The 26363-nt window shown below is 36.5% G+C and overlaps 2 protein-coding genes, 3 long non-coding RNA genes and 1 pseudogene across 7 annotated transcripts; 3 read left to right on the top strand and 3 right to left on the bottom strand.

Moving 5' to 3' along the window:
• Positions 1-1488: 1488 nt before the first annotated feature.
• LOC146952289 (uncharacterized) lies at positions 1489-2788 on the bottom strand. Of its 2 annotated transcripts, XR_015005697.1 has the most exons (3): positions 2501-2788; positions 2241-2293; positions 1489-1791 (listed from the first exon to the last, which is right to left on the bottom strand). It is a non-coding gene; the product is annotated as an uncharacterized LOC146952289 (long non-coding RNA). The 2 variants fall into 2 exon arrangements; XR_015005694.1 differs by lacking the exon at positions 2501-2788 and having other exon boundaries at positions 2241-2316.
• Positions 2789-7087: 4299 nt separating this feature from the next.
• LOC146952290 (uncharacterized) lies at positions 7088-9724 on the top strand. The gene is made up of 2 exons (XR_015005714.1): positions 7088-7585; positions 8954-9724. It is a non-coding gene; the product is annotated as an uncharacterized LOC146952290 (long non-coding RNA).
• Positions 8228-9354, bottom strand: LOC146952291 (uncharacterized). Its single transcript, XR_015005722.1, has 3 exons — positions 9219-9354; positions 8882-8957; positions 8228-8614 (listed from the first exon to the last, which is right to left on the bottom strand). It is a non-coding gene; the product is annotated as an uncharacterized LOC146952291 (long non-coding RNA).
• Positions 9725-12861, top strand: LOC146952292 (F-box/kelch-repeat protein At3g23880-like; annotated as a pseudogene). The gene is made up of 2 exons (XR_015005708.1): positions 9725-11290; positions 12159-12861. The product of XR_015005708.1 is annotated as an F-box/kelch-repeat protein At3g23880-like (transcript).
• A 545-nt stretch (positions 12862-13406) lies between these two features.
• On the top strand, positions 13407-15594 carry LOC146952293 (uncharacterized). Its single transcript, XM_085700772.1, has 2 exons — positions 13407-14212; positions 14787-15594. Exons 1-2 carry the CDS (start codon positions 13672-13674, stop codon positions 15587-15589), a joined length of 1344 nt encoding a protein of 447 aa, XP_085556898.1. The 5' UTR covers positions 13407-13671; the 3' UTR covers positions 15590-15594.
• Positions 15595-24990: 9396 nt separating this feature from the next.
• On the bottom strand, positions 24991-26040 carry LOC146952294 (uncharacterized). The gene has a single exon (XM_085737784.1). The coding sequence runs from the start codon at positions 26038-26040 to the stop codon at positions 24991-24993; it is 1050 nt and encodes a 349-aa protein (XP_085593910.1).
• Positions 26041-26363: the final 323 nt, after the last annotated feature.

A 26363-nucleotide genomic window follows, 5' to 3' on the forward strand; every position in this document is an offset into this window, starting at 1 on the left:
AATTGAATCCCGTGTATGAGTTATACATTCTTTGGATAATTTTGATAGTGGAAATTTTATATGGAGTTTTTTTTATATAGTATTTTTATAAACTCTTAGTTCATTTTATTAGCAAATAACAAAATTAATCCTCAAAATTGAGTTATCAAAACAAACCAAAGTATTAGGTTAGGACAATACAATAACTTTGGCAGTCGTTAAGTTTCTTATGTATATCTATGATACACCCTTTGGATGGTAGTAGAGATTTTATATGGAGTTTTTTATAAAAAAAAAAATTATATAGTATTTTTATAAACTCATAGTTTATTTTATTAGCAAATATCATAATTAACCCTCAAACTGATTTATCAAAGCAAAGAGAAGTATTTCTGCAGTCTTGGCATTTAATTTATTGTCAGACTTTCGTTAATGAAATTATTTTCAACGTCAAAAAAAAAAAAGAGCAAAGTGAAGTATTAGGCAAGGGGCAAGACAATAGGTTTGGTAGTCAATAAGTTTCTTATGTATTTGTATACATTAGCTCAGTGATCAAATTGCGTCCCATGTATCAATTATACATTATTTGAGTAATTTTAGTAGTGAAAATTTTATATGAAGTATTTTCAAAAATAATAAATTAATATAATACTTCCTCCTTTTCTATTTAAAATAGAAATTTGGTCAACAAAAGTTGATGTATCGAGTGAAAAAATTGGACCAAGTACATAAATTTTTGTTGACCAATTTGTTTCATATAATAGGACCGGAGGGAGTATTTCTATAAAATATTATTTTATTTCATTAGCAAATATCAGAATTAATCTTCAAAACTGAGTTATCAAATCAAACCAAAGTACACCCTCCGGTCACTATTATAAGCAAAAATCAACATTCTAGGTTCATTCATTAAATGATGTATGTAGTCTTTATTATAGACTACATACATCATTTAATGAATGAATCTAAAATGTTAATTTTTGCTTATAATAGTGACCGGAGGGTGTATTAGGTTAAGACAATACAATAACTTTGGTAGTCGTTAAGTTTCTTATGTATATGTATATGTATATACATTAGATTAGTAAGAATTAACCCTCGAAATTGAATCATCAAAACAAACAGAAGTATTATGCAAGGACAATACAATATATTTGACAGTCGTTAAGTTGCTTATGTATTTGTATACATTAAATTAGTGTTCAAATTGGGTCCCGTGTAACAATTATGCACTCTTTGGATGATTTTGGCATCATCGCATTCAACAAAAAAATTATTAGTATTTATTGTTATTTAATTATTTATTTTTAATATTAATTGCAAAACTGAAAAAGGAAGTGAAAGATCACAACATTATTTATTTTTCAGTTTTCTATTTTCTTTCTCTCACAATCCCTTCCTCTCAACAACTCCCCTTTCTTTCTCCTTCTTTCTCACGGTTTTTCTCTCCCACACAAACCACCACAAGCCCCACCTTCTCTCTTCATTTTCTACAATTTCAGGCAACAGTTTAAGAAAACAAAAATCAAAATTCTAATCATCTCATTCTCCTTTACAAAACCCATTATTTAATTTGAGATAAGTTGAGTCCTCCGTATTCACTAATATTTTCCGGTAAATTCAATCATCTTGTTTCTTTTAAATACTACATCAAAAACCACATAAAAGAATGGTTAGCAGAGACACTTCGCCGGCAACCACCACGCCGGGATCTGCCTCCACCGTTGCCGGAGTTAATGGTGCATCTAGTTCTTTTTCTATTTGTACATCTTTCTTCACATGATCGGGACGAGTCAGTTCTTTTCTCTCATACTTGCAGCAATAACAACAATAACAACAATCAAATGATAAGATTAGATCTCATTTTCTTTTAAGTAAATATACAATACAGTTTCTTCTCTTCCTTCTTCTTTATAGATCAATGAATCCGTTTATGTTTTTTGGATCTGATATATATATATATATATATATATATATATATATATATATATATATATATATATATATATATTCATATTTTATCTTCAGTTTTTTTTTGTTTAGTAAAAATAAAAGACTTTTCTTTTGATTAAAACAAAGAAAACTTTTTTGTTGGAAAATAAAAAGAAATTTGTTTAATGGTATTTATAATTTAATAAAAAGACATAAGATTTGGTAAAAGAAGAATAAGTTTCCTGCAAAATAAATTAAATAAAATGTTAGAAAACACTTTTGATGGAGAGAAAAAAAAGTAACATAGCTGAAAAATCTCATTAGCTTACCATGTATTTATTCTTGAAGATGAATTTCATAATATGTTTTCTTGTGCATCCTTCTTGAAAAGGAAAAACATAATATGAAAATAATTCATATTAGAAGAAATAAAAAAAAAATGTTAGTAACACTATTCATTATATAAAAAAAGAATGTCATCATATTTGTATGTTTGATGAAGTTGAAGAAGACAATAATTTGTTAAAAATAATAAAGAAAAGAAAATAAGGAAAAAAACATAACACCCTATGGAATTGTTTAGTGGTACCTTGATGCCATGATTTGCGAATGATCTTTGTTGGTCATTGGCTTCATATTGTGTCTTTCAATTTCTATGTTTTCAACAAAAAAAAAAAATTGGTAGTAGAAGATGGGAGATGACAGAAATGAAAAGAAAATTACAAAAAGCAATAATATAGTTGAAGATGAGAAGGAGAGAGGAGAGAAATGAAGATAAACTTTTTTAAAAAGAGAAGGTAAAGGATGGAATATAAAATGAATCAATGAAGTTTGAAATTTGAAATTCAAATTCAAATCTTCAAAAGTTGTAAAGTTGAACTAGTAACAAACCCGTGCTGACGCACGGGTACAGTAAATGTTTGTTATTTGTAAAAGATCATTAAATTTTAATAAAAGTTTTGATATAATTGAATTTGAATTGCATGTCAATGTAATGTAAATGTCGAATTATTTGTGTATTATATGTTTGATGGTATATTAAACTTTTTTGAATTAGTAGAAGATACTTAATGTTAATTAAAATTAAAATGTGGAAAAGACAATTGAGATGCAACGTTAATGCATTGGTACAATTTTAGGAATAAATAGTCATAAATATACTAATAGAAAATAACCTACATAGTCCTATTTTATACGAAATACATGACAAACACAACAATAATTGTTGATAGAAAATTTAAATCTGACAGTGCATCTCTGTCGGAATTCAACGATTCACGAGAAGTTATCCCACTTTTGTCCAATTTGTGTAGTTAATTTGCGATCATTTTTTTTGCACAATTAATTTGCGATCATTATTGACAATGATGTTGAAATTTTCATTTTCTCTATTATCTCCACATAATATGAGGTTGTCACATAAGTTGTGCTTTATAAAAAATGCAAAGTCATACTTGTGATGACCATTATTCGTAATTAATTTTATAAAAACAAATAAATTAATTTTTGCAAAATAATCATTATGCACATGAAATTAAGGAGATCATGAGTTTTGATAAGAAGGATTGTGAAATTTTGCTAAACTTCAATTTTTATATATTGTTAGTAGAAGTAGATGTTAGTAGATTTGTATTAGTGACGACTTCGCCCGTGTATAATAATAATTTTTGAAGTTAACAACGATAACTTGTTTCATGTATAATAAATCTTTTAAAATTAACACATTGAATTAAGAAGATAATGAGTTTTAATAAGGACGATTATGGAATTTTGGTGGACTTCGATTTTTATATATTTTTATTATTGTTAGTAGAAGTAGATGTTAGTAGATTTGCATCAGTGACGACTTCGCCCGTGTATAAAAGTAATTATTAGTGCCCGTGTATAAAAGTAATTATTAGTAGACGTAGATGTTAGTAGATTTATATCATTGACGACTTCGCCCATGTATAATAATAATTTTTAAAGCTAACACTGACAACTTGTTTTGTGTATAATAAATCCTTTATAGTATCTATCATTGATGACATGTCACGTGATTAATAATTATCTTCAAATTTATATCAGCGACAACTTTTCTATTTTGTTATAATTATTTTAAATTTGTACTCAATAATAACATGTATCGCGTATAATACTGCTTTTTTAAATGTTTAAGTTAGTTTTTCACTTATATCATGATTAAAAGAGGGAGTATGCATATAATGCTACTAACAATATATATAAAAATCAAAGTCCATCAAAATAAATAAATTAGTTCCATAATTATCAGTGAAAATTAGTTACGCTTGTTATTATCATATTCCGTAATTAGTTTTAATATAGAAATAAATATAATTTTGTAAAATGACCATTATGCACATGAAATTAAGAAGATAATGAGTTTTAATAACGACGATTTTGAAATTTTGGCGGACTTTAATTTTTATATATTATTATTATTATTATTGTTAGTAGAATTAGATGCTGGTATATTTATATCAGTGACGACTTCTCCTGTATATAATAATAATTTTTAAAGCTAACAGTGACAGCTTGTTTCGTGTATAATAAATCTTTTATAATATATATCAGTGATGACATGTCACGTGGTTAATAATTATCTTGAAATTCATATCAGCGACAACTTGTCTATTTTGTTATAATTATTTTAAATGTGCACTCAATGATAACATGTATCGCATATAATACTGATTTTTTAAATGTTTAAGTTAGTTTTTCACTTATATTATGATTAAAAGATGGAGTATGCATATAATGCTACTAACAATATACTCCCTCCGTCCCTATATCTATACCCCTTTTGCTTTTTTCACATTTCTTAAGAAAAGTTGTCAGTGTAATTATTGTGTCTAATTTATGTGTTAATATTACCAAATTGTCATTTGTTTCTATGTGTATTAAATTTAACTTTTCATATTTCAAGATAAGTTGATAGTATTAATTAGGAGTATGTTTGGGAAAAAAAATAATAAATGCATCTAGGAATTTGGAAAGGGGGTTACATTTAGGTACAAATTTTTAGTCAAATGGGTGTTTACATATAAGTACGGAGGGAGTATATAAAAATCAAAGTCCATCAAAATAAATAAATCAGTTCCATAGTTATCAGTGAAAATTAGTTACACTTGTTATTATCATATTCCGTAATTAGTTTTAATAAAGAAATAAATTTAATTTTATAAAATGACCATTATGCACATTATATTAAGAAGATAATGAGTTTTAATAACGACGATTTTGAAATTTCGGTGGACTTTGATTTTTATATATTATTATTATTATTATTATTATTATTATTATTATTATTATTATTATTATTATTATTATTATTATTAGTAGTAGTAGTAGTAGTAGTAGTAGTAGAATTAGATGCTAGTATATTTATATCAGTGACAACTTCGCCCGTGTATAATAATAATTTTTAAAGTTAACAGTGACAACTTGTTTCGTGTATAATAAATCTTTTAAAGTTAACACATAAAATTAAGAAGATTTCCTCAAAAAAATTAAGAAGATAATGAGTTTTAATAAGGACAATTATGAATAGAAGTCTGCTTCACTACCATCAAATCAGTATCGCGTATATTACTATTTTTAAAAATTTTAAGTTAGTTTTTCACTTTATATTATGATTAAAAAAAATGGAGAAAGCATCTAATTTTACTAACAATTTATATAAAAAACAAAGTTCATCAAAATAAATAATAGTAATCGGTGGAAATAGTTTCACTTATGATGACCACTATCCATAATTAGTTTTTTAAAAATAAATAAATTAAATTTTGCAAAATGCCCATTATGCACATGAAATTAAGAAGATAATGTGTAGTAATAATGACAATTATGAAATTTTGGTGAACTTCGATTTATATATATTGTTATTGTTATTATTGTTATTAGAAGTAGTTGTTAATTAACGATGACTTAGCCTGTGTATAATAATGCTCTTAGTAATGAAGACTTGTCTTATGTGTAATACTTATTTTAATATTTGTATCACCCACAATTTGTCTAAGGTATAACAATTATTTTAAAATTTATATCAATGACGACTTGTCATGATTATAATAATTATTCTTTCAAAAAAAATGATTATAATAATTACTTTAAAATTTGCAACAGCGAGGACTTGTTTTGTGTATAACAATTATTTTAAACTTTTATTAGTGGCAACTTGTTCGATGTATAACATTTATTTTAAAATTTGTATCATTCTGCAAACAATAATTCATTGCTATACGGAAATATAAGTGAGAACTTGTACCGTGTATAACAATTATTTTAAAGTTTTAGTAGCGACAACTTGTCTAATGTATAATATTTATTTCAAAATATGTCTCACCGACAACTTTCCCCGCATGTAATAAATATTTTAAAATTTATATCTTTGATGACTTGTCTCGTGTATAATAATTATATTAATTTTTGTTATCAATGACAACATGTCGTGTGTATAATAATGTTTTTTTTTAAGTTTTGAGCGGTGACAACTTGTCTCATTTATTAATGACAACTTATTCATTTTGTTTATCTAAATGTCTTTAATAAATAGGACAAAAAAGAGTATATATTTATTTTAAAATTTGTATCACCAACAAACTATCTCATACTTCCTCCAGTCACATTTATAAGCAAAATACAACTTTTTAAATTTATTGAATGATTAATGTATTTGACCAATATATAGACCGGATACATTAAATATTCAATGAACTTAAAAAGTTTTTTTTTTGCTTATAAATGTGGCCGGATGGAGTATATAATAAATAATTTTTTTTAAAAGGAAAGGATAATAAATAACTTGGGTATAGTAGTTATGTTGTTCACAATTTAATCCATATATCATAGTTTTTTTCTTCTTCTTTTGGACTTTTTTGAGAATGATACCAACGATGATGCTATTAGTACTCTTAATTTTTATTTTTTATTTTTTAAAAATACTCTTGATTTTTCGACAAAAAAAAAAAGAGAAAGAAATACTCTTAATTTAATTCTTATAGACCTGTAGCACACTTTCTTCATCAAAAAAATTAAAAAAGATCTGTAGCACACTTTCCTAAAAAATAGACCTGTAGCACTCTTGATTTTATTTTTTTTCTTCTTTTGAATAAGCTCCATTTTAAAGTTTTTTTTAATTAATTTTATCTCTCTTATTCTCTTATACTTTTTTTTTACAGAGACACTCATTTGGTAATTTATTTCTCTTTCCTCAACAAAATGAATCTTGTGAAGCTCTCCTCCCCTTCGTAAACCCTAGCTGCCGCAACACTGTTCACAACCTCCATATTTCATTTCCGACCGCCTTTGGCCGAGTTACCCTCAAATCTTCATCTATTTTTTCTCTTCTATCCGGTAGATTAAATTTATTTTCAGATCCGGTAGATTTTTAAACATCTCATCCACCACCTTCTCGGCTAGATCTCGACCAACATAGACAATATTTTGAAAAATCAACACCATAGAAAGAATCTCCTTTATCTCCTCTACAAAGCCCACGAAGAAAATCATTAATCTGAGATACCTTCATCGACGACCACCGCGTCGGAAATTGCAGCCACCATTGTGTTATGGTCTAAAATATGGGTTGATGTATTAATGAAGGTCAAGTTTTTCTTTCTATTCACCTCTTTTACTTTCCTTCATCAATTTCTGGGTTGGTGTATCAATAAAGGTCAAGTTCTTCACATCTTATGTCTCTATTAACCTCTTTTACTTTCACTTCATCAATTTTTTATTTTTTTTACTTCCTTCTTTCTTTCATCATTCTGCCATTTTATTTTCTGCCATTTTATTTTAGTTTTGATTAGAGTTTTAATTTTATTTAGAGATGATAAATTCGAATTTTCCTCTAACATTTGTACCTGAGTAGTTAGTTATTCATGGTAAAAAAAAAAATTATGATATTTCCTTTTTCCTTTCATGGATTTTTGCTTTATCTAAACATCGCTTGAAGAGATAATAACTTTTCAAGGAAAAAAGTAGAGGAATTGAATTGAAATACACACACAAAAAAAAAACTAAATTAAAAAATAGTCAATCTCTATACTAACAGGAATATTTTTGAAGAGTAAATGTTAGAATGACTTTTGGTTTGTTGTTTCAATTTTTTGTTTTCTTTTTTAAAATGTGAAAAAAAAAACAAAGAATGGAAAGTTAAAATTGTGCTATCTGTACAGTCATGTGTAATTTTGTTTTTACAATGAATTAAAATCGGATGTATTATTTGTTCTTTTGCATAACATAAATAAAGTAATGAATGCATAATATTTTTATTTCCATATCTGTTGTCTAGAAAAAAATATGTGAGCATGACATTTATTTTTATTATATAATAACTAAAAATAGTGCTTAAATAGTGTATTTTTTTATACAGCAACTTTTGTTGAATCTCTAGAAATAGGTTTGCATAAAAAGACCATTTATCTTTGTGTTTTGAAGAAAAGAAAAGAAAAACAGTTCCATTATCCTCAAGGCACTGTTGACATGTATTTATCTCCTAGTTCATCTATCTGCAACAAAAAAATTCAAATTTTTAGGTAGCAACACTTTATACATGGTTTGGGAACTGTTTTGATTTGGAATCATGGTTACCACAGTGGTTCTACAATTATCGAACCAATTATTTTCTTCTGCCTGTTTTTCATCATTTATTTACCCTCTTTGATGTTTCTTGGAGAGATAAGAACCATGTTCAACTTTCCTACAAAGTAAAAATATATCCACTATTAAAACAAATTAAAGATGACAATGACAAATAATGAGATTAGCATTTGAAGAATTGATATTTGAGCATTTGATTTTGTAACACAAGAAAGCATGTCTATGAATGAAAGTAGAAATGTGTCCAAACATGTATTTTATGTAGATTTTATTTTATTTCTTGAACTTTTATTTTGACAAATTAGTTATATTTATTTTTCAAAACAATAGAAATGGAAGAAAAAAATAGAAAGGATCATTCACTTACCCATGTTTTCTCATCATTTACTTACTTGTGCTTTTCTTTCAACTTATATGTGCTTTTCTTCTTGTATTATAGTTTGCTGGAGACACAAGATGATCATTCAACATTCTTGTAACATATATGAAGTAGAGATATCAAAGATAAGAAGATGCAAACGATATAAAATGTGTTCACTCACTTCTCCCCGTTATTCATTGTTTTATTTCCTCTTATATGTATACTGTTTCTTTTGCATTCATGTAGAAGCTTCATTTAACATGTTATAGAGATTTGGTATGAAGAGGAAAAAAAATTAAAGACAATGCACAACTAAAAAATGAGTTCATTATCATCTTCATACCTTTGTGAAGATAAAAGAAGTTTCATTTATCTTCATGTGTTCAAGATTTTTCTGCAAAACAGAGATGAAAAAAATGGTTGTTAGAAAAAATTGAGAAGAAAAAAAAGTACTCATAAAAACAATGAAAGAAGAAAAAGGGAGAATGATATAATAGTGAAGAAGTATTGGATGATATATAAAAGAGTATTTGAAATTTGAAATTTGAAATTTGAATTTTTGCCCCCAAGAGTACAACTTGCAGCATTGGTTAAAGACATAAAAGCTGATGCAAAAGTAATTTATCTAGTTGCAATGTAAGGGAAATGGTGTTTTTGTAGAGCAAATAAACTAAACCAAATGCTTTTAGTTGTTACATGACATCATCATAGTTAATTGTGGTCATTTAGTTCAATAAAGTAATTTTTAGACAACTTTTACCCTCAATTGTGTGATTTGTCAAGCAACCAGCCTAGGGTAATAATAAATTTTCCACAACATCTTCCCTTCTTATATTAAGAGAGATTAGATAAAAGTGAGAAAATTGAGTTTAGTTGCGAAATATCTAAAATAGCCTTAAAAAGTTGATTTTGCTTTAGTTATGTTAGTGTTTGTGACAAGGGTATGTTAGTCCAGATTGACAAAAGAATTGTGAAGCCTTCTTGGAACTTGAATTACCAATTTTAACCTTAGTAAGTTGAAAAAATGTGAAGTAAAAAAAGTTAGAGAAAAGGACAGTTAAATAATTTTGGTAGGCATTTGTTTTCTCATATATATAATATATAATAGATAGATTTTCTTTTTGCGGTGATCGATGTTTCGAATCTCAGACCTTTACATTCATTATCACACCAAGTTAAGGTTACGATTATTAAGACCGTTGTGTCGTCGAAAGTTGGAAATATGAATGTTTTGTGGGGTTAAGATATAATTGTAGAGTTGGGGTAAAACTTTTCTGAAGAAAGAAAGAAAGCTCTCATTATCGTATTTCTCCTTTCAGTCCTCACAACGATCTACGATGACTCGGTCGCCGGCGAACCTCTCCGACGATCTCATCGCTGAGGTACTTTCATTTCTCCCTGTTAGATCTCTTCTCCAATTTAGATGCGTGTGTAAGTCTTGGAAAACCCTAATTTTCGATCCAACTTTTGTGAAATTGCACCTCCAGAAATCACAATCACAAAAACTAAACTCTTCACTCTTAACAATAATCACAAAGCACGAATACTTAAATGATGATATTGAGGAGGAATACAGGGTCGTTAGATACCCCGTCGATAGTATATTCGAAAACCCTTCCTTCACCGTTTATAACGATTCTCACTCTCACAATCTGAACTTCAAAGATTTTCCAGAAGCCTCTTTTATAGTTGGTTCCTGTAATGGTTTGATTCTTTTCGCTGATGGCGAATTTAAGCACTGGCTCCGTGTTTGGCGAAAATTCTCAATTTGGGTGGTGATCGTGTTTGGAGAAATATTGAAAGTTTTCCTTTTGCTCCTTTAAGTTTGGACCTTGGTGCCGATTATGTCGATTATGTGTATTTGAGTGGCACTCTGAACTGGTTGGCTATTCACAACCACATTATTGAACAATTTACTATTGTTTCTCTTGATTTGGGGACGGAGACATACAATCAATACATGGTGCCTCATGGCTTTGATAAAGGTCCGCTTTACTTGCCAACTATTAGTGTGTTGGGGGGCTGCCTTTGTTTTTCTTATTTCCATAGGGAAACCGATTTCTGTATCTGGCAGAATAAGAAGTTTGGAGTTGAAGATTCTTGGACTCAATTGCTTAAAATTAGTTATCATGATCTTCTAATAGATTATGACATTAGCCGTGATGACGGAACATATTTTCAATTGAAGCCATTATTTCTTTCTGAGGATGGTGATACCCTTATACTTAAGATCAATCAAGAATTTGAAACAATTCTCTACAATAGGAGAGATAACAGAACTAAGCGAACAGAGATTATTGCATGTAGAACTACTGCCGATAATAGAACCAGCGATGTTGATTATGAATATTTGGATGATGTATATTTGAACGAGTCCGAAGATTATGTTGAAAGCTTAGTTCCAATTTTTTGAAAGTAAGTTTCTCTTGCATCATTCACTTGTCTGAATTTATGTTCATATGTTATATGTTGTTTTATAATAAACGATTGTGTGAATATTCTATTTTATTATTGCTTAGGTTAATTCAATTGTATATCGAGCATGTGGCTTATATTGAGAAAAGTCTATATGATTATTATCAGAATGTATAACTATATATGGGCATGTTGGGATATTTGTTTCCTGCTACTGTATGCACTGGATAACATCATTGTGGACAGAATTTGAATTATCTCTTTGTTCGCAAGATGAAATTTTCATTTTTAAAGATAGGAAAGCATATTTTGGTTGTGGTAGTTACACACCATCACGAGGGGTCCCTCTCGTTAAGAAAGAGGGAAGTGGACCGCAATTTGACTAATCGGTACCATTACCAACAACATCTGATGAGAGGACACAACTAGACTGTGATAATTATATGCATACAATCTCAACATTTAAGTTTTGTATAGTAAATATTTTTTATTCAGGGTCTTCAGGTTTTTTCCTTTTGTTTGGACATAGGATTTCAGATCGGCATGGAAGATGTTTTAGGATTTTTCTGCGTAATTTCTTATGTGTAGTTATGCTTCTCCCGGTAAAGGCATGGAGCCTAGAAATTGAAGATTCAGTTTAATATGAAAAGAAAATCCTAATATTTTGCTAGTTTTTTTACAAGTTTAACTTTAAAGCCATGGAATTATTCAACATAGCATGTGGACACTAGATGGACTCTAGTTCCTTTTGCATGCCTTGTAACGTTAACCCTGATGAATAAAGTGTATTTAGTTATGTTTTGATAGTTACTACTTACTTGCCATCACTCTTGGTTCTTCATTTGATACATCTTTGATTCTTACATAGTTTGGACAAACTGAGCCTGGAGATATGTAACTATGTATTCAACAGAATCTTCAAACTCCAGATATAAATATATAAATATTTCATTCAACAATCAGAAAGAAAAAGTGCATTGGTGTATTTTGGTTGAAGTCAAAGGGGTTAGTTCAGCTGTTGCTTTCTTCTGACCTTCAGCTGTTCCGGTCCTGCTCTGATGTTCTAGTTCTGCTGCAGTGTTGTGGCGTTTTGGGGTCTGTTTGACGTTGTATCTTGCTTGCTGGACTGCTAGTGTTGCATTAATTTCGTATTTTTATCATCTGTAGTTGTCTTGGCTGCATGGCGTTCAAGCCCTTTGGGGTGTTGGTATTATTTTGTTGATGTCTTGGGTTTTATGCCTTGTTAGTGTACTTCGTTAATGGGTCTAAGGGTTATTGGAAGACATAATGCTGGTTATTATATATAAGTTTTCATCGTAGCAGAGTTCTGGCGTGACAAATTGCTGGTGAGATGTTTGTTGTTCCGTAAATTGGCGAGGTTTGGAATTTGGATTTTGTCCGACCGGCCTGCGATTCAGATTCCGAGTCTTCAAGCTTTGTATTTCTGAGTTCTGGCTTGTTATGACCAGTGAATGAACCATATATGTTATATAAGAGGAATCTCTTTGTGATTTTTTTTTATAGATTGAAAATCAGCAATGATATGAAGTATTGCATATTTATTTGTATTAGTACTCGTAGTAATACTACTTTGCGTCTACTCTTTATTCGGTAAATTTACATCTCTGGTTCAATTGGAGATAATCTTATTTGAGAAGTATGTTCACCGCTTTGTGGACATTGGATTAATTGGTTAACGTTTACAAGTCGAACATTCAAAGATAAAACATGTGTAGGAATTCGAGCAGGACATGTTTGAATGCAGTTTCTTTTTTACTGTTTTGTGTGTACATGATTATATTAATTTCAATATGTTTAGAACTGATAGGAAAACAAATATGTTGATAATTTTTTAATGTGATAGAAGTAGTTTGGTAAAGGGCAATAATATCAGTAGTGGAGGGTGTTTGGTGACAATGGTAGAGTGTCCAAGTGCATGTTTGGATCTATGGACGCACAACGAACTATCATAATTTTGCAAAAATTACATTTTGAAGTTTCTGATAGAATATGACTTTATGTAATTATGTTAATAATTATTGCTTGACTTTATGTCATTATGTTAGTTATTATTAGGTAATTACTCTCCATTATTTTGTAATTATTTTCCTAGGTTTGACTCTACCTATTGTAACTATATGTACTCTTGATCATTATCAATGAAAGGCACGGAATTGATTTCCTTCATGGTATCACGAGTCTAATTTCCAGTAACCTATCTCTTTCTTCCTTACAGCCGCCGCCACTTTCTTCAACCAAGGCCGCCGCTTCCTACTCCCTTGAGCCGCCCACTGCCGCTCAAGCGTCTTCCTTAGCCAAACCAACTAGCAGCTTTCTCTCGTGTCGTGCCTCTCTCTTGCGCAACCCATTGCTGCCACACCATGTCTTCCTCTCCTGCCATGTCGTCGTCCGCCGCCGTGTCCTCCACCACTGCCGCGACCTCCAATTCGGCAAAACCTGATTTTCATCCGGCCCTTGCCGTGACCAATATAAAAAATAGCATTCCCTTTGTGCTAGAAATGGAGAAGGATCACTACGCCATGTGGGCTGAATTGTTTGAGATTCATGCTCGTGCCCACAAGGTTGTCGATCACATTATTCCTCAACCTGGAAAAGAGAAGCCTGCTTCCACTGATGCTAGTTTTGAAATGTGGACAATTCTCGATTCAACGGTTCTTCAATGGATTTATTCCACCATCTCTTTTGATCTCCTTACCACCATTATGGAAAAAGGATCCACTGCCATGGCTGCCTGGAAACGTTTGGCTGACATCTTTGAGGATAATCAAAACTCACGTGCAGTTGCTCTTGAGCAAGATTTCTCATCCACTCGCATGGAGGATTTTCCAAATGTTTCTGCCTATTGTCAACGTCTCAAGCAACTTTCTGATCAGTTGAAAAACGTTGGAGCACCTGTCAGCAGTAGGGATGGCAATGGGTACCCATTGGGCAGGGTACCATAGTGCCCATCCCCATACCCGCGTTTTAAAAAAATCCCCATACCCGGGCCCATACCCTCGTGGGCAACAAGTTTGGTACCCGTCCCCATACCCTATGGGTATCTAAGTGCCCGTACCCGCACCCATTACCCGCACTTTCACAACAAAAAGATAATAAATACCAAAAAATATCACAACATAATTAAAATATGATATGAAATCTTCTAAATCAACATATAAAATATTACGCATCATATTATTTGGCCAAATAAAAAGCATCTAAAATATAAAAAACAAGTGCATATTACAAAAAATATCAAAGACTTAGGATTAATTAACTAACTTTAATATAAATAAAATTATTCGCATGGTGTATATAATGTGTGGGCATGGGGCGGGGTGGGCACTAGAGTGCCCGCACCCGCACCCATACCCGTTCAAATTTGTGGGTAATTACCCGTGCCCAGGCCCATACCCAATAATGCGGGTATTTACCCGCCCATCGTGGGTATTTTTTGCGGGTACCCAATGGGCTTGGGTCCAATTGCCATCCCTAGTCAGCAGTCACCGTCTGGTCCTTCAGCTGGTGTCTGGTCTTTCTGAGCCGTACCGCGGGGTTGCCACCTTAATCCGCCAAAGTAATCCATTGCCATCATTCTTTCAGGCGCGATCCATGCTTACCTTGGAGGAATCCGGCTTGGCAAAAATGCACAACACTAGTTCTCATACTGCCTTGCACACTGCAGCTCCAAAAGACTCTGATGACTCCTCTCAGCAGCACTCAAATCGTCGTCAGAACAACCGCTCTAGATCTGGACACAACCGCAACAATCAGAATCGCCCAAGAGGGCGTGGACAGCGTGGTGGTTCACGCTCCGATGGCCCCTTTGGACCTGCGGCAGCAGCTTCTTCTTGGCCTTCTCAGCCCTGGCAGCAGCAGTATCCACCCTGGTCTCCTTGGGGTTGGACCCCACCTCCTTGGGGTGTGCCTCCCTGCCCTTATCCTACATCTCAGTGGACTCGTCCCACCGGTCCTTCAAGTCAGCCGGGCATTCTAGGTCAGCGCCCTCAGGCTCACACTGCTACGGTTTCACCAGCACCCACTGACATTGCAGCTGCTATGCATACCATGTCTCTCACTCCTCCGGATAGCACATGGTACATGGACACTGGAGCTTCGTCCCATACAGCCGCATCGCAAGGTAATCTCTCGTCTTATTCTAATTTGAGTCATTTAAATCAGAAACTGATTGTTGGTAGTGGACAAGGTATCCCAATTCAAGGGTCTGGTCACACAACTTTACCTACATCTCACAAACAGAAACCCTTAAACCTTAACAATGTTTTACACACACCATAAATTATTAAAAATTTGATTTCTGTGCGACAACTCACAACTGACAATAATGTTTCTGTGTCATTTGACCCATTTGGTTTCTCGATATTTGACTTTCAGACGGGGATTTCTCGCATGAGATGTAATAGCCTCGGAGATCTCTATCCAGTCACCTCTCCCTCTCACTTTGCTGGTCTTGCTTCCAGTATCTGGCACAGACGCCTTGGTCATCCTAGTTCTTCTATTTTGCAGTCTCTTCATAAAAATAAGTTCATTAGTAGTGAACAATTGAGTACTAAGACTATTTGTAATTCTTGTGTGTTTGGCAAACATGTTAAGTTGCCTTTTAATTCATCCAAAAATGTTACTTTAATGCCATTTGATATTTTACACAGTGATTTATGGACATCACCAATTTTAAGTTCCTCTGGTCATCGGTATTATGTTTTATTCTTGGATGATTATTCTGATTTTTTGTGGACATTTCCTATAAGCAACAAGTCTCAAGTTTTTGAAATGTTCATTTCACTTTCCAATCAAATTCGCACACAATTTTCTCAAACTGTCAAATGTTTTCAATGTGATAATGGGCGTGAATATAATAATTCACTATTTCATAAATATTGTGTTGATAATGGTCTTATTTTTCGTTTCTCTTGCCCTCACACATCATCTCAAAATGGCAAGGCGGAACGTAAGATACGCACTATTAACAACATGATTCGCACTCTTCTCGCTCATTCGTCTGTTCCTCCCTCATTTTGGCATCATGCACTTCAAATGGCCACATATCTTCTTAATATCCTTCCTCAAAAGAATCTAGCTAATTACTCTCCAACCCAACTCTTGTATCACCGTGACCCCTCCTACACACATCTTCGTGTCTTTGGTTGTCTTTGTTATCCTTTGTTTCCATCAACTACCATTAACAAACTACAACCACGCTCGACCCCGTGTGTCTTCTTAGGGTATCCCATTAACCACAGAGGTTATAAATGTTTTGATTTGTCGCACAGAAAGATCATTATTTCCCGCCATGTAATTTTTGATGAGACCCAATTCCCCTTTTCCCAACTATCTTCACCACCTCTCCCTGACTATAAATGTTTTACTGATGACTTACACCCACATATTGTCCACCAGTGGAATAATCCTACCTTACAACCTCTTCCTGCTAACCCTCCTAGTCCGCCACCTGACCATCTGTCTCCCTCTATGGCCGGAACCCCTAATACTTCTCCTACCATGACATCTTCTTCCACCTCTATAGATTCACCTAATACCTCTCCATCACCTACACCACCGGCCCCGCCCGCACCTCCTACTAGGACCATGGCCACCCGTAGCATGCGAGGTATCCACAAACCCAGAAAACTCTTTAACCTTTCTGTCACCATTGATGATCCGACCATCTCACCACTTCCCAAAAACCCTAAACTAGCCTTATCTGACCCTAATTGGAAATCCGCAATGCAGTCTGAATTTAATGCTCTTATTAGAAATAATACGTGGGATTTGGTTCCACGACCTTGTGATGTTAATATTATTCGTTGTATGTGGATTTTTCGTCATAAAAAGAAATCTAATGGTGTTTTTGAGCGTTACAAGGCTCGTCTTGTAGGTGATGGCAGGTCACAGATTGCAGGTGTAGATTGTGATGAGACATTCAGTCCTGTAGTAAAACCGGCGACGATTCGCACCGTTCTCACCATTGCACTATCCAAATCCTGGCCTATTCATCAGCTAGATGTTCAAAATGCATTTCTACATGGTGACCTTCATGAAACAGTATACATGCATCAGCCACTAGGTTTTCGTGATCCTCATCGCCCAGATTATGTGTGTCGATTGCGAAAATCACTTTATGGTCTTAAGCAAGCGCCTCGTGCTTGGTACCAGCGCTTTGCTGACTTTGTCTCCACCATTGGATTTCAGCATAGCACTTCAGATCACTCACTCTTCATCTACCGACGTGGCTCTGATATGGCTTACATCTTGCTTTATGTTGATGACATCATCCTCATCACTTCCTCCCATGATCTTCGAAAATCTATCATGGCACTCCTTGCATCTGAGTTTGCCATGAAGGATTTGGGTCCACTGAGTTACTTCTTGGGCATTTCCGTGACTAGACATGATGGTGGACTCTTCCTCAGCCAGAGTACTTATGCTAGTGATATTATTGCTCGAGCAGGCATGGCCTCGTGCAAACCTTCTGCTACTCCAGTTGACACCAAACAGAAGCTCAGTACCACCGCCGGCACTTCATATGACGATCCTACTCTATATCGAAGTCTTGCAGGAGCCTTGCAGTATCTTACTTTCACCCGACCTGACATCTCTTATGCTGTCCAACAGGTGTGTCTTCACATGCATGCCCCTTGCACCGACCACATGCTTGCCCTCAAACGCATCTTGCGTTATGTTCAGGGCACCCTACACTATGGTTTGCATCTTTATTCATCCCCTATTGAGAAACTTATCTCCTACACTGATGCTGATTGGGGTGGATGTCCTGACACCCGTCGTTCGACCTCTGGCTATTGTGTGTTTCTTGGTGAAAACCTCATTTCCTGGTCTTCCAAACGATAACCCACACTTTCTCGCTCCAGTGCAGAAGCTGAGTACAGGGGTGTTGCTAATGTGGTTTCTGAATCGTGTTGGCTTCGCAATCTTCTCTTAGAGCTTCACTACGCACTTTCCCAAGCTACTTTGGTGTACTGTGATAATGTTAGTGCCATATACCTTTCTGGTAATCCAGTGCAGCATCAACGTACTAAACATATTGAGATGGACATTCACTTTGTTCGGGAAAAGGTCGCGCGTGGCCAGGCACGCGTCCTTCATGTTCCTTCTCGTCATCAGATTGCTGACATTTTCACCAAAGGCCTACCTCGAGTTCTTTTTGATGATTTTCGGACCAGTCTAAGCGTCCGTGAACCTCCCGCTTCGACTGCGGGGGTGTGATAGAATATGACTTTATGTAATTATGTTAATAATTATTGCTTGACTTTATGTAATTATGTTAGTCATTATGTTAGTTATTATTAGGTAATTACTCTCCATTATTTTGTAATTATTTTCCTAGGTTTGACTCTACCTATTGTAACTATATGTACTCTTGATCATTATCAATGAAAGGCACGGAGTTGATTTCCTTCAGTTTCAACCCAAAAATACATAGAATGCAATATAAGTGGATAGTGAAGAGGAGCAATAGTGCCATGGTGGTGGAAGATAGAATCCAAAATATCTGTAATCCAAAAAATGGAGGGTTCTTGCTTGCTTTTACCTGTTCGGAAGATAGAATCCAAAATATTTGTATGATGGGGGAAGAAGTGCAGAGGGCACAATAAGAAATCACCCTATTTGTTTAGGGTGTGTTTGGAGGGAGGGAGGGTTTAGGAGGGGAGGGGAGGGAAAGGGAGGGTTTTTTTTTTTTTTTGAATGGCAAAATATATATATATATATATATATATATATATATATATATTAAGAATAGGAACAAAGTTCCAATATTGCAATATGGGTTTTTCTAACCTGTGCAATGTTGCACAGCTTAAAGGGCATTAAATACACTTTTTTATTCACAGAAACTGTCAATTAATAAATAGCCTTTCCTTGAAAATGATTTTTTCCACTTTCCAATTAACTAGTCTAGATCAGAGAGGTTCATCCATAGTCTCAAGAAAACAAACAAAACGAAATGCTCTTTTTGTCCCTCTCTCTATCCTAACTTTGTGCAACGTTGCCGTCACGGCGGTCACTACTGACACAATACTCCGGCGAACTTCACTGTAATTTAGAGGTCCATGTGGAAGGGTCACCTCATGATGCAAATCCATCTGGGTCGGGTCAAAATTTAATGAGATAAAAGCCTATGTCGCCGGCGAAAATTCCGATCAAGAGGTCATTATGTATCGCAATACCTACGGTGTATAGTACAATGTCAGTATGAGATACCGGTTGTTCTTTCTGTCATGAAGGTGAATTCTCTCGTTGACTGCTTCTAGGAGAGAGCAAAAACAAATCCTTGAGGGACATAAATGGCATTTCATTGTGTTTGTTTTCTTAGAGATAATGAGGTTTGACTTGAAACGTTAATAGGAGAGAGAAAACAATTCTTTTTCAAGGAAAGACCAATTATTAGACAGATTATGTGAGTCAAATGATGTATTTAATGCCCTTTAAACTGTGCAACATTGCACAGGTTAGAAAACCCCTTACAATATTACACCAAAAAGAACAAAAAAACACCCAAAAACCCCTAAAAATATGCCAGCACCCTCAAAAGAAGTCTCCAGCAACACCTGCAGGGAATAGAGAAAACAAGAAAAGTAACCAGAAGGCCACCCCGGGAAGGACGGGGAGATACAACCACCCCCAACCCGATGCAACCCCAGGAAACATAACCACCACACTACTCTACTGATTCAAACACAGGATGGGTTGCACCTCCCACTCATAGAGGGAGCAGGAACTCGCAGGACACTTGGCCCTAAACCACTTCCAAGCCAGGAGCTTAACTCTATCAACCACTGGATTCTCATGGAGTAAGCCACCAGCAAAGATACGGTCATTTCGGGAAGACCAAACGGTCCAAATAACAGCATGCCAAACAAGAAGCAACCCTAACCTCACTTTCTTCCCTCCACCTAAACCTGTGAAAGCCTGTAACTGCTGGGCCAACCCCAATGGCATCACAAACTACCAACCCAACCACTTAGACACCTGATACCAAACTGGAAAGGAAGAAGGACAAGAAAGGAAAAGGTGGATAGCAGTCTCAGAAGGCCTGTCACAAAAAACACACCCCACCCCATCCAAAGGAAGTGGCACACCCCGCCTAATAAGGTTGGTCCGTTTAGGGATCCTATCGAGGAGAAGCTGCCACGAAAAGACAATCACTTTGGAAGGTGCCTAAGACTTCTAAACCCTAGAAACCGCCTGTAGGACGACCCCATCAGGACACCCCGGATCTGGCAAACCCTTTAGAAGAAAAGAATAGGCCGACTTGACAGAAAACTGGCAATCAGGACTATGATTCCAGGACCAAACGTCTTTCCTAACAACCCGTGTAACTCTAGAGGCGACCAAGAGGAGATCCGCCAGCAGATCCAACTCCCAAACAAAAAGAGGGTTTCTCCAGCTAAGATTCCAAACCCAATCAGTCCCCTCCAAGTGACCAAGATCCCCCACCTTCCCATCCACCTGTAGGGATAGTTGAAAGAGGCGCCTAAACCTAACACTAAGAATAAAGCTGCCACACCACGGATCATGCCAAAAATGGGTAGTCAGACCATCACCAACCACCCTCACCACACTATCAGAAAACCAATCCCCAATCGCTTCCTTATCAGAACCCAAAAGGGAGATAACCGACCACCAAGGTGAAGCACCACAAAGGCCGGAAGGCTTGCCACCCAGATGGGGTGAGGGGTAACAAACACCATAACGGACGATCAGAATATCACGCCACAACCCCCCTTCTTCAAGGAGAAAACGCCACCGCCATTTAGCCAAAAGGGCTAGGTTAACCTGACGAAGATCTCTCACCCTCAACCCTCCCTCATGCTTAGGCTTACATATAAGCGCCCAAGAAACCCAAGGGATACTCCTGCTTCGCCTAACCCCACCCCACAAGAATTCCCTCTGGATGCGGACAATCTTTTTCCAGACTTTAACAGGCATCTTCATAACTGACATATAAAAGATGGGTATAGCATTAAGGACATAATTAAGAAGAACAACTCTATCACCAAAGCTCACATATTTGTACCCCCAAGAGCCAAGCCTACTGGTAAGTAGCTGAAGGAGAGGTTGCCAGGTTCTATCAAGACGAGGGTTAGCACCAACAGGTAACCCAAGATAGGTGAAGGGGACACTTCCGATCCTGCAATATAGGAATCTTTCAGCCAGACCGAGGAACTCATCCCCCACATTCACCCCCATCACGGAGCTCTTAGAAAAATTAACCTTGAGACCCGACGCGAGCTCAAAGCTCAGTAGAATGGTTTTCAGGGACCATAAATTTTGCACGGTAGGTTCCCCCAAGAATAAGGTATACTGTAACTTGGAGATAGATAGACCAGAATTCCCCACCTTAAAATCATGATAAAGGCCACACGTTTCAGCCGACCGAACCAAACTACTAAGGCCCTCAACCACCAGCAAAAAGAGGAACGGTGCTAGAGGATCACCCTGCTTCAGACCTCTCTGGATATTAACCTCTTTCGTGGGACACCCATTGACAAGCACCGAGAGATTACCACAGCAAACACAGGCACGGATCCACCTACACCACTTGTTACTGAACCCAACTCTCCTCATCATATATTCAAGAAAACTCCAGCTGACGGAGTCATAAGCTTTCTCAAAATCAACTTTGAAAATAAGGCATTCTTTCCTTTTCTTCATAGCGAAATCAATGATCTCGTTCACCGCAACCACCCCGTCCACAAGCTGACGACCCTTAATAAAAGCATATCGGTTTGAAGAGATGAGTCTATTCATAATAGGTGCCAGCCTACCTGCCAAAACCTTGGCCACCAACTTATAGAGGGACCCCGAAAGAGATATAGGACGGTAATCACCTAAACTAGACGGGGAATGAACTTTCGGGATGAGGGTAACAAAGAAAGAGGAAAAGCTACGCGGAAGAGTCGCCGAGTGATAGAATTGATTAAACATCATAAAGATTTCTCCCTTCAAGAGATCCCAAAATCTCTTGTAGAAAGCAAAATTAAAGCCATCTGGACCCAGGCATTTCGAGCCATCCGAGGATAACGCAACATCTGTAATCTCATCATCCCTAAAGGGAATAGACAGCCCCTCCGCTTCTACAACCGATAGTGATGACATAGGCACACCATCTAGGGTTGGATGGTTCTCTTCAGGATCAGTAAAGTGACTCCTAAAGAATTCCACCACCTCCTCATGGACCTCACGGACACTCTCAACCCATCTATCACCGACTCTTAGAGCGAGAATAGAATTCCTTCGAATTCTCATCTTGATACTAGCATGAAAGAATCTGGAGTTAACATCCCCCTCACGAAGCCACTTTGTCCTGGATTGTTGGAAAATTCTAGAATCTCTAGCTCTTAAAAGATCCCATAAATCATGGAACCCTGTAGAGCGCGTTTCCGTCTCTGCCGGAGACAACCCAGATGTTTCTGCCTTGAGATCAAGGACCTTTAGAGCATCCGCTAGGGTCTCAATCCATTCATCCAACCTACCGAAGGTCTGAGCATGCCAACCCTTTAGATCAAATTTAAGAGCCTTGAGCTTAGCTGAAAGCCTAACAGCCATTCATTCGACGGGTCTAGACCGGGACCAACTTTGGTTGACCATCTCCTCTATCTTACAATTAGTTAGCCAGAAATTATTGAACCTAAATGGTTTGGGAACCCAAATTTGATCGGAGTACCTCAACACTACCGGGCAATGATCAGAAACATCTCTGGGTAAAGCCCACTGAGTCGCCTCACCCCAAAAATTCCCCCACCCATCAGAAAGGAGAAAACGGTCAAGTCTACTCATCGCAAGTCCATTAGGCTGGCACCAGGTGAAGCGTCTTCCGAGCAGAGGGAAATCAAACAAACCCATCCTATCAACAAAACCTGAGAAGAGGCGGATTTCACTACCCATAACATTACCACCTCCCAGAGGGTTACCTCTCCTTTCTGATTCGTGAAGAACCGAATTAAAGTCCCCTGCCACACACCATAGATCCCCCCCAAGGAGTTTTTAAAATCAACCAATTTCTCCCACATAACCCTTTTCTCCGCAATGTAGCATTTTGAATACATATTAACAATGAAACATCTCTGCCTCAGAACCCCTCACTCCAAGCACACCCCTATAAAACCAGGCCATGAGAATGAAAAAGACGCTTTCCCTTTGGAGCTACACCAAATAGATAAGATACCCCCACTATTACCTGTTGCCGGGGTAAAACTCCAATCACAAAAAGTATTACCCCAAAGGTAATGACAAAGAGCATCCGACACGGTAGACAATTTAGTCTCTTGAATCAACACACAATCTAGATGGTTATTAGAGATGAACTCCCTAACTTTCCTCTTTTTAATCCTACCCCCTAACCCTCTAACATTAAAGGATCCGATTATCATGGAATACTCTTGTCAGTCCCTATGGCCGCCTTGGTTGCACTGTCTCTAACCTCCAAGGCTACTAACCTAGACACCTCTAAAGAATCTAACATCTTAAAAAACACCCCCATCTTCTTACCCGAACTAAGAACTTGTTTGGCAATACAATTATTAGACGGACCAACATGGCTCCCGGATAGACATATCTCTGGGGCCTCAAAGAGAGAACCCCTCGGGGACGATAAACGTATAAGTGGAGTGGTATGGTTGCTGCCCAGGGGAGTCCCTACCTCCACTAAAATCGGCATTGGGTCCCCATCACCGTGTGTAAAAAAGGTAGAGGAGATAGGGCAAGGAATACCTGATGCCGCATGAGAAGTCAGAAGTGGGATCACCGCACCTAGCCTCCCCGACGAATCCTTCGAGCTAACATGTTGTTCTCCATCCTTAAACAGCTGGCGTGTAACGCTAGAATCACCAAGTAATGGCGATGAAGTTTTGCCTTTCCGCCCACCTCTAACTGTCTTCCTAGGCCTTCCCCTTTTTCTCTTATGATTAGCATCTCTAGAGAAGAAAGCGGGTATCACCGTCGGATCCTGATCGTGTGACGATAGTGATGAAAAAACCACCTGTGGCCGAAACCCACCCTCAAGAATAGCTACCTGACTAGCTTGCACCGCTTGAGACTCAAAGACTGGAAGCAGACCCTCAGTATTAGCAACCCGTTCCGGGGAACCACTAATAAGTCGTGACATTAAACCATGGGAACCGGTCTGAGGATTTGAAGATGGAAGCTGGGGGGGTGCCAAACCGTTTGAGGAGGTCCAAACTGCTAGAAGGTTGAAACTCTAAGGCCGGCCCATTTGTAGAAAGGCCCAAGAAAGAGTTGGGTTCAGCAGTGCCACGTGACACATTTGGAGTGGAGAGTGTATTTCCCGTTTCCAACAGTTCCATGTGCTGATTTCCTTGTTTTTCCGCGATTGGCTCACACGCGCGTGTGGTAAAGGAAACATATGTTGAATTTACAGCATGGCCATCATTACACATGCTTTGACCATCCTGCACAAGTTGTACTCCTCCAAGAAAACCACACGTTCCTGACATATTGTTGTCCTGCACCAAGTTTGTTGAATTTTCTAAACAAACCTTTTTGCATATGGGACTCACCGTTTCATATTCTAAGGAAACTTTCCTCCTTCTATCAGTGTCCTCCTCATGCTCATAAGTTGTCCCTTCTCTCCTTGATTCCACCCAATGCTGCCACGTATCTGAGCAACCAGAAGAGGAGGAGGAGTCTCCAATGTTCTCTGCCTATGCTTCTACATCTGAGATATCATCCTCTCTGACATAAGCACCACCATCAACTTTTGAACCACCTGTTGCCGGCGTAACCCGTAGTTGGCTCTCCATCAACGGGAATTCTTCCATGACATATGTAGCGAACTTAGACCCCTCCGCCAACAGCATCACTGTCTCTGCCACTGGACTAACACATGGAGTAATAATACGCACCCTACCAAACTCAAAATTCAAATTCCCAGACTCCACTTCCAGCACTTCACCGAACAAAGCCCCAATATTAGCAAAAGGTTCATCACACCACAACTGGACCGGAACACCAGTTATCTTCAACCAAACACAGCGTCCTGGTGGCGGAGCATTTACTGACCACCTAGAAAATCCTTTGAACCATGAAAGCCACCAGTCTCTCCTCTCAAGCAAAGAATCTTTAAGCAAACCTTCAATGTCTGAATCTATCAGCACTTGGTTCCCACCTAAAGAGCGCACCTTGATATTTGGCATCCCCGCAATTATAAGGGCTTCCCTAACCTTTTGCACACAGAAGCCTGGAAGTAGAAGACCCACCACACTCTGAGATAATTCTTCCAATCTTCCTTCCGGAACCTCGCAGACCACCTCCTTCACTACCTGACCTGCGAAGGACCTACCAGCCAGCACCCTCTGGTTAAGAGTATCACCACCAGATTGTTGAATATGAACCGGCTTACCCTGATCCACTTGAGCATCCGCCACCATTTCCCTCTCAAACAGTGATATATTCACCTTAACTTTGAGTGAATGTACCCAAACCTGGTCCAATTTAGCCAATAAATCATCCCCCAGGCTATCTGCTGCGAACCTGACGAAGCCAAATCTAACACCATCTTTATTTATTTTCGCCGGAATAAAGACATCTTTAACCTTACCACAACGACCAAACACTTTCCACAGCTCACCCTTCTTCGTATCTTCATCAATATTGGAGAAGTAAAAAGAAACTGAGTTAGACAACCTAGCCTTGATGAACTCTGGTAATGGAGCATGTTTGCCTTGCACCACCGGATTTTTGTGATTATTCATCTTTAGTGAGTTGTCTTTAGTGTAGACAATGATACTGCATGGTAAATTCTAGAGAGAAGGCGGAAAAGGAGGGTTTACTTTTCTTTTTTAAATTACGGACATTATACAATGATTTTTTTTAAAAAAATCATTTTACATTGTTCATAATTTAACAAATAAAAGTGAGTCCTCCCCTCCTTTCTCCTCCTAAACCCTCAATCCAAACACACCTTTGGAAATTCTTTTTTATTACGACAATCCATTAAAATTATGAGTTGGTTCGACAATTCCAATTTATTTTGACAAATATAGTGAGTGATAATTCCACATTGGTTATAATTGAA

The sequence above is a fragment of the Medicago sativa genome, chromosome 1, assembly GCF_051527215.1.
Source record: "Medicago sativa cultivar Bolivia chromosome 1, Bolivia_mono, whole genome shotgun sequence".
In the NCBI taxonomy this organism is placed as follows: Eukaryota; Viridiplantae; Streptophyta; class Magnoliopsida; order Fabales; family Fabaceae; genus Medicago; species Medicago sativa.